This window comes from Nothoprocta perdicaria, unplaced genomic scaffold (assembly GCF_003342845.1).
Source record: "Nothoprocta perdicaria isolate Ctin4 unplaced genomic scaffold, notPer1 scaffold_557, whole genome shotgun sequence".
Lineage (NCBI taxonomy): Eukaryota > Metazoa > Chordata > Aves > Tinamiformes > Tinamidae > Nothoprocta > Nothoprocta perdicaria.
In genome coordinates, this window is record NW_020455818.1 from 58,624 (window position 1) to 67,136 (window position 8,513).

At 70.2% G+C, this 8,513-nt stretch overlaps 2 protein-coding genes across 3 annotated transcripts in view; both read left to right on the plus strand.

The window, feature by feature from the left end:
* Positions 1-2,665: 2,665 nt before the first annotated feature.
* On the plus strand, positions 2,666-6,058 carry KRT18 (keratin 18). The gene is made up of 7 exons (XM_026048596.1): positions 2,666-3,134; positions 3,751-3,833; positions 4,546-4,702; positions 4,780-4,944; positions 5,246-5,371; positions 5,482-5,705; positions 5,937-6,058. The coding sequence occupies exons 1-7, from the start codon at positions 2,700-2,702 to the stop codon at positions 6,052-6,054; spliced, it is 1,308 nt and encodes a 435-aa protein (XP_025904381.1). The 5' UTR covers positions 2,666-2,699; the 3' UTR covers positions 6,055-6,058.
* Positions 6,059-8,437: 2,379 nt separating this feature from the next.
* Positions 8,438-8,513, plus strand: part of EIF4B (eukaryotic translation initiation factor 4B) — a 10,965-nt gene continuing 10,889 nt past the window's right edge. For both annotated transcript variants that reach the window (XM_026048598.1, XM_026048599.1), the window contains exon 1: positions 8,438-8,506. In XM_026048598.1, the coding sequence (XP_025904383.1) occupies positions 8,494-8,506 (13 nt within the window). In that variant the 5' untranslated portion in view covers positions 8,438-8,493. The remainder of the gene's footprint in view (positions 8,507-8,513) is intronic.

An 8,513-nucleotide genomic window follows, 5' to 3' on the forward strand; every position in this document is an offset into this window, starting at 1 on the left:
GCAGGAACCGGGAACCGTCCTGCACCCCGGCGGGCAGGAACCGGGAACCGTCCTGCACCCGGGCGCGCAGGAACCCGGAGAGATTGGGGATGCCTGGAGGGATTGTGAATGCACGGAGGGATCAGGGATACCCCAGGGCATCAGGATGGGATACCCCACGGCGGCTCCCTGCACCTGGGAACAAGCCCCTAAGGGACCCCCACGTAGGACGGGGCCAAGGACGGCGACAAGGACGGGCCGGGCCACCTGCGGCTCCGTGCGGCCCTTCCCGCGTCCCGCTGCTCCTGTGTTTGCAGTCCAAGCAGGGCTGCTTGGGAACGCGGCTGCCGCGGCCCCTCCCAGTAGGACCCGGGAAGGGGGGGCGGAATTCCCACCGGGAACAGCACTGGCTGCAGCTCCCTTGCCCGGGAATGCGCTGGGACCGCCGGGTCCTGAGCCATGGCCCCCCGGCACCGGGACCCCCCGCCGCGCTCTGCAGGGGGAAGGGGGATCCATCGCTCCCGCCCGGTTTTTCCAGGGATTTTCCGGAACGGGGAGGATCTCAGGGCTGCGCCCAAGAGCCGTGCGTGGAGACGGGGCCGAGGGGCACGGAGGGACCTTATCAGTGAGAGGCCTTTGATCTGCCGCCCCCGGAGCCGTTGGACGGGACGTGCTGGGGGTCAGGGCCGCTCCGGGCAGGAATGCGGCCGATAAGGGGCCGGGATGGGCAAAGGATCCCGCAGGGAGGCGCCGGGGGCCTGGAGGGGCCGGCGCAGGGTCTGTCCCTGCAGGCGCTGCCGGACCCTGGGCTCGGGCAGCACCTGGATCGTGGGATTAGGCCCTGCTGGGGTCCCAGATCCCGGCATCCCAGCGTCGGATACCGCGGGGATCCCGAGCCCGGCCAAGCTCTGCTTCCCGGGGTTGGAGACTGCTAGCAATTACCTCTGGGATAGGGGTCAGCCAGCACCTGGATCCCGGAATCCGTCACTGTCAGGACCCCGGGATCAGGCAGCACCCAGATCCTGGGATCCGTCCCTGCTGGGACCCCGGGATCTGCCAGACAGACCCCTCTGGACCCCGGGGCTGGGAGGGAGGCAGGATCCCAGCCGGAGCAGCAGGGAATCGAACTCGTCCAACCGGCGCTCCGGCTGCCGGGAGGAGCGGCCCGGAGCGCTCGGAGGTGGGAAGCGGCACAGGCCAAGCAGGTGTCCGGCAGCAGGGAAGGAAGGGTGAGAAGGGAGGAAAGGAGGAGGCTGCGCCCTAAGAGGGAGCCGCAGGGATCAACGCTGCAGGAATGAGGCTTCTGGGGATAAAACGTGGGGTTTTGCTGGAATTCCGCACCCCCGCCGGGCCAAGGACACAGCAGGGCTGGGCACAGCCAGGGTAAACAGGGAGCCCGCCCTGCGGAAAGGCTGCGCTTCCCGGGAAGGCGCCTGCGGCCGAGCGGTGCCCGGCAGCACTGCCTCCTGCACCCCGGGCACAAGTGCAGGAAGGTGCACGCTGGTGCAAAGGTTTTCCCTGGAAAAGCCGCGTTTCCCTGCAGATCCGTGTCCGTGCCACACCAAGCGCAGGCACAAAGGCGCATCCGTGCCAAGGGGGGGCCAAAGTGCTTCCCGTCTGCGGGCCCCCTTGGATGCTTTTCCAGGGGCTGGAAGGGTCTTTGCTCCGAGCCCGAGGAGCGGGATGTGGGAACATGTCCTGCAACGCGCCCTGGGCGGGGGGCTGCAGAGCCGGGGGGCTGCCAGGACGCCCAAGGCGCCGGCGCCCAGCCCTGCAGAGCAAACAGAGCCGATGCTCCAGATAAAAGCTGGAATGCGCGGCGGGAACGCGCGGCGCTGCCGTGCCGCCCGGAGACGCCGCGGCCGCCGCAGCTGCCCCAGATCAGCGCGGAGCCAGATAAGGGCCGGGGCTCCCGGGGGGGCGGCGGGGGGGACACCCGGGAGCGGGGCCGGATTCCGGCAGCCCTTGGGGGGGTGACCCCCCCACACACATGTCCCCCCGCTCCAAATGTGCCAGCCCGGCCCCAGCAGCCCCGTGAGCGGCAGGACCGTCCCCGGATCCCTAGGGATGTGTGGGGCCAGGTCCCTCCAGACCCCCATGGACACGTGGGGCTGCTCCTGGTCCCCGTGGGTGCAAGGAGCTGAAAGCCCCCAGACCCCCTGGATGTGTGGGGCTGGCTCCCTGCAGCCCCCATGGACATATGGGGCCGTTCCTGGTCTCCATGGGTGCAAGGAGGTGAAAGCCCCCAGACCCCATGGGCGTATGAGGCTGGGTCACCTCCATATCCCAATGCACCCCAACATGTGGGGTAGAGCAACCCCCGGCTCTCCATAGACATATGGGGCTGAGCCACCCCAGACCCCCCGGATGTGTGGGGCTGGGTCCCTCCAGCCCCCATGGAGAGAAGGGGTGGCTCCTGGTCCCCGTGGGTGCAAGGAGCTGCACCCCCCAGGCCCCCTGGATGTGTCGGGCCGAGCCCGGAGATTCCTATGGGAATACGGGGCCGGGCTGACGTGTCCCGCAGCGCTGGGGCCCCTGGGCAGGAACAAAAGCCGGGCAGGATCCAGCCCCACCTTGCGTGGCCCGAGGGCCAGGCCCGGAGGTGGGGCCAGCGGCTCCCCGCTCGGGGCTATAAATCCTGCCCTCCCTCCATCCCTCCCGTCCATCCCGTCCGTCCCGCCCGTGTGCGCCCTGCGGCTCCGTCCGGCCCCATCGGCACCATGAGCTATTCCCGCAGCACCGTCTACTCCAGCAGCTACCGCCCGCTGGGCAGCGGGAGCGTGGTGGGCTCGCGCCGCATGGCACCGGCCGGCAGCGCCGCCAGCGTCTACGCGGGCGCCGGCGGCTCGGGCTCCAGGATCTCCATCTCCAGGAGCACCAGCCTGGGCAGCGCCGGGGGCGCCTACGGCTTCGGTGCCTACGGCGCCGGGACGAGCAGCAGCCTCTTGCTGTCGGGCTCCGGCGTGGTGCAGAACGAGAAGGAGACCATGCAGGAGCTCAACGAGCGCCTGGCCACCTACCTGGAGCAGGTGCGGAGCCTGGAGCAGCAGAACCGGCAGCTGGAGCGGCAGATCCGCGACTTCATGCAGAAGAAGGGCCCCAGCTCCCGCGACTGGAGCCACTACTGGGAGCTCATCGAGGAGCTGCGCAGCAAGGTGGGCTCCGGCACCGCTGCGACGAGCTGGCGCCAGGGCTCAGCCTCCACGGCCGGTGCCCCAGGGGCGCGGGGGGCTGCGGGGCCCCCCCGGCGCCCGGCTTGGCCATTGACCCCCGTGATCTTTGCCCGGCGGGAGGGAGCGGCGGCGCCGGGACCTGCCCAAGGCCGCGGGGCCCTCCCACGGCACCGGGGACAAGGACACCCTTTGTTGGGAGAACCGGGTGGGCTCCAAGGGCAGCGGGCGCAGGGGACCCCCCGCCGCGTGTCCCACGGTTTGGACTCCGTGGGACCCGTCCCGCGTGCCCAAGCTCCCTGGGAAGCGCCCAGCCCCACAGCCGCCTCTGCCCCGCACCCCGCGGTGCCCGTCCCGCCCAAGGGGCCCAGGCGTCCGGGCTCCCGCGGGGCCCCCGGCTTTATCGCCTTTCTCCCGGGGCGAGGTCCCGCGGATCCGGGGGGTGGCACGTGTCACCACCGTCCCCTCCCCCGCGGGAGCCGCCCGCGGTGACGGTGTCGGTGACGGTGACGGTGTCGGTGACGGTGACGGTGACGGTGACGGTGACGTGGCCGGCGGTGATGGGGTGCCGGGCCCCCCGCCGCGGCCGTGTCCCCCGCAGATCTACGACGCCACGGTGGACAACGCCCGCACGCTGCTGCAGATCGACAACGCGCGCCTCGCCGCCGACGACTTCAGGGTCAAGTGAGACGGGGACGGGACGGTGGCGGGGACGGGGGGACGGGGAGGGAAAGGGGGGCGCGGATGGGGCCCAGCAGGACTGGGGGGGACGGGGATGGAGGTTGCAATGGGACGGGGGCGGTGGAAAGATGGGGACGAGGATGGAAATTGGGACAGGGATGGGCTTGGGAGGAAGAACTGGAGAGGAGGATGGGATGGAGATCGGGATGGGATGGGGACAAGGGATGGCGATGGGGACAAGGGATGGCAATGGGGAGATCAGGGTGGGATGGGGACAAGGGATGGCGATGGGGACGAGATCAGGATGGGATGGGATGGGGACAAGGGATAGGGTTGGGGAGCAGATCAGGATGGGATGGGGACAAGGCATGGCAGTGGGGAAGAGATCGGGATGGGATGGGATGGGATGGGGACAAGGGATGGCAATGGGGACAGGGATGGGATGGGGACAAGGCATGGCAGTGGGGAAGAGATCGGGATGGGATGGGATGGGGACAAGGGATGGCAATGCGAAGGAGATCGGGATGGGATGGGGACAGGGATGGGATCTAGAACAGGGATGGTGACAGCAGTGGGGTCAGGATGGAGCCCTGGACGAGGACACACTCATATGGCCCTGGCGATGTGGACAGATGCATGAGGACAGACGTGGGGACGGGGCTGGAGGTGGGCGGGGGACGAGGACGAGGACGGCAGCAGGCGCCGTGTCCCCCAGGTACGAGGCCGAGCTGGCCATCCGCCTCTCGGTGGAGAGCGACATCGTGGGGCTCCGCAAGGTCATCGATGACACCAACATGGCCCGGCTGCAGCTGGAGGGGGAGATCGAGTCCCTCAAGGAGGAGCTCATCTTCATGAAGAAGAACCACGAGGAGGTACGCGGGGGCCGGGCGCTGGGGCCGGCGGGGCTCGGCTCCGCGGGGACCTCACGGCGCTGGCTCGCTGTCCCCAGGAGGTGAAGGGCCTGCAGGCGCAGATCGCCGACTCGTCCGTCACGGTGGAGGTGGATGCCCCCAAGTCGCAGGACCTGGGCAAGATCATGGCCGAGATCCGGGCGCAGTACGACGCGCTGGCCCAGAAGAACCTGGAGGACCTGGAGAAGCAATGGGGGCAGCAGGTGAGCGCGCTGCCCCATCGCCCGCACCCCAAGGTGCTCCTTGGAGGTCTTGACCTGGTGGAAGGGACCTCAATCCCGGATGGGGGGGGAAGTCCCCAGGGCTGACATTGGCCAGCAGACCCCAACCTGGAGTTCCCCATTGGGACCCTCTAAGGAGACCTTCCCCAATGAGAGTCTTTCCCCAATGAGGGTCCAGCTCCCAATGAGCTGGACCCTGCTCCAACCCTGGGGACCAGCCCAGGGGGTGACCCCTCCGCCATGGGGCCGGTGCCCCCCGCGCCGCGCCGCCTCCCCAACGCAGATCACCGAGAGCACCATCGAGATCACGCGGAGCAGCAAGGACGTGGACACGGCGCGCAGCACCGTGCTCGACCTGCGCCGCACCGTGCAGACCCTGGAGATCGACCTGGACTCCCTGCGCAACCAGGTGGGACCCCCGGCACCCCCGGGACCCGCCGCCTCCGGCACCAACCCCGGTCCCAGCGAGGTCCCCGAGGGGGACGCGTCCATCTCGGGGCTCCGGGGGGTCCCTTGCAGAAAGCCGGCCTGGAGGGCAACCTGCTGGAGGTGGAGAGCCGCTACGGGCTGCAGATGGAGCAGCTGGGCGCGCTGATCGGGCACGCGGAGGCCGAGCTGGCGCAGGCGCGCGCCGAGCTGCAGCGCCAGGCCGACGAGTACCAGGCGCTGCTCAACGTCAAGGACCGGCTGGAGGCCGAGATCGCGACCTACCGGCAGCTGCTCGAGGGCGGCGAGGAGTTCAGGTAGCGCCGGGCTCTGCCCTTAGGCGGGGCTTAGCTCCCCTTAGGAAGGGCTCGGGAAGCGCCCGGGGTGCTCCTGCTCCATCGCCACCTGCATCCTTGGGGCGCCAAAGGGGGATGGAGGGAGGTTGGGGTGCCCGGCTGGGAGAGGCACCCCTGGGTGCTCGGAGAGGCACCCCTGGGTGCAGGGATGGCACCCCTGGGTGCGCTGAGCTCACCCCCTGCCCCCCGCAGCCTGCGGGACGCGCTGGACAAGGAGAGCACGGCCACGGTGCACAGGTCCACGCAGAGGACGGTGGACGGGCAGGTGGTGTCGGAGAGCCGGGAGGTGGTGAAGGTGCGGGCGCACTGAGAGCGGCGCCCGGCACCCGGCACGCGGCACCCGGCACCCGGCACCCGGCACCTGGCGCCCGACACCCGGCACCCGGCACCCGGCACGCGGCCGGCTTCCCCCCGCACCAATAAAGAGGCATCGCAGCCCCCGTCTCCGCGTGCTGGGGACCACGGGGACACTTGGGGGGCACGGAGGCATCGCAGCCCCCGTCTCCGCGTGCTGGGGACCTGGGGGTGCCCGGGGGGCGCCCCGGGGGCGGAGGCCCCTGCGGGGCAGACGAGCCGAGGCAGGGAGGCTGCGGGCGGCAGGAAGCGACCGACGGGGTCCGGAGCTGCTGCCGGCAGCAGAGGCGGCCCTGGGTTGTCCCCAGAGCCCCCGAGCTTCGCACGGAGCCCACGGAGCCCCAGGGTGCCCAGTGGAGCCCCAGGGTGTCCCACGGAGCCCCGGGGTGCCCAATGGAGCCCCCAGGTGTCCTGCAGAGCCCCGGGGTGCCCAATGGAGCCCCAGGGTATCCCACGGAGCCCCGGGGTGCCCAATGGAGCCCCCAGGTGTCCTGCAGAGCCCCAGGGTGCCCAATGGAGCCCTGGGGTGCCCCACCATGCCCTGGGGGTCACCAAGAGCCCCCATGTGCTCCACGGAGCCTTGGGGGTCCCAAAGGGCTCCAGAGTGTCTTGCTGAGCCTTGGGGTGCCCCAGAGAGCCTGAGGGTGCCCCAGGGAGCCCTTGAGGGTCCCCAGGAGCCCTGCAGAACCTTGGGGTGTCCCACAGGGCCCAGGAAGGTCCCAGGGCCCCGCAGGGTGCCCTGCAGAGCCTTGGGGTGCCCTATAGAGCCCTGGGGGATCCTGAACAGCCCCAGGGCACCCCTGAGAGCGTTGGGGTGCCCCTGAGAGCCTTGGGGTACCCTATAGAGCCCTGGGGTGCCCCACAGAGCCCTGGGGKATCCTGAACAGCCCCAGGGCACCCCTGAGAGCCTCGGGGTGCCCCTGAGAGCCTTGGGGTACCCTATAGAGCCCTGGGGTGCCCCACAGAGCCCTGGGGKATCCTGAACAGCCCCAGGGCACCCCTGAGAGCCTCGGGGTGCCCCTGAGAGCCTTGGGGTACCCTATAGAGCCCTGGGGTGCCCCACAGAGCCCTGGGGGATACTGAACAGCCCCCAGGCTGTTCCTGAGAACCTTGGGGTGCCCCTGAGAGCCTTGGGGTGCCCTATAGAGCCCTGGGGGATACTGAACAGCCCCCAGGCTGTTCCTGAGAACCTTGGGGTGCCCCTGAGAGCCCTGGGGTGCCCCTGAGAGCCTTGGGGTGCCCCTGAGAGCCTTGGGGTGCACTACAGTTCCCAGGGGTGTCCTGCAGAGCCTCAGGGTGTCCTGCAGATCCCTGGGGTGTCCCACAGAATCCCAGGGTGCCCCAGAGAGTCCTAGGGAGCCCCCGGTGTGTCCTACCTAGCCTTGGAGTGCCCCTGAGGGCCTCGGGGTGCCCCACAGAGCCCTGGGGGATCCTGAACAGCCCCAGGGTGCCCCTGAGAGCCTCGGGGTGCCCTATAGAGCCCTGGGGTGCCCCACAGAGCCCTGGGGGATACTGAACAGCCCCCAGGCTGTTCCTGAGAACCTTGGGGTGTCCCTGAGAGCCTTGGGGTGCCCTATAGAGCCCTGGGGGATACTGAACAGCCCCCAGGGTGACCCTGAGAGCCTTGGGGTGCCACCGAGAGTCTTGGGGTGCCCTACAGAGCCCTGGGGCCCCCCATAAAGCCCTAGGGAGCCCCAGGCTGTCCTGCACGGTCAGTCCTGTCCCCTGGGCCGCGCCGGACTCCATGGCTGATCTCCGACCGCCATCCCGCGGCCGAGCCGGCTTCCCACGGCCTCCCGACGAGACGGACGGACGGACAGGCGGCTGGACGGGGCGCTCGAGCCCTGCGCAAGGGAGCTGCTGCTCGGCACGAGGACCAGCAGTGGCCGCACGGGCCGTGGTGCTTTGCGCGAGGGCCGATACGTGCGACATGGGGGTCGTGCATTGCACTAGGAGCGTGTGTGCACGGGGGGATGATCCGGTACCCAGCGAGGGCCAGCGCTGCCCGGGAAGAGGCTTGACGGTGCATTGCACCAGGGCAGCCGGTGCACGGGGAGGAGGCAGCGCGCACGGCGCACTTGGGGGCCCCTGCGAGCGAAGACCCCGCGCTGCACGAGCGCCGTGAGCGTGGGCGGAGGCGGCACGACGTCCCGCATTGCGCCAGGGCCGCGGAGGCTGCGGCGCGCTGCACAACACCCGCGCGGGAGCGGCGCCGTGGGGCAGGCGCGCGACGCCAACCATAAGATCAACCGCGCGGCGCAGCGTGGCGCGCCCGCCCGCGCGCCTTTCCGAGCGCGCTCCTCCCCCGCCTCCCCTCCGGAGGAGGGGGGCGGGGCCGCTCATAATCACGTGACGCCGCCATCCGGGTCCTTTGGCTTCTCTGCCTCTTCCCAACATGGCGGCCTCAGGTGAGCG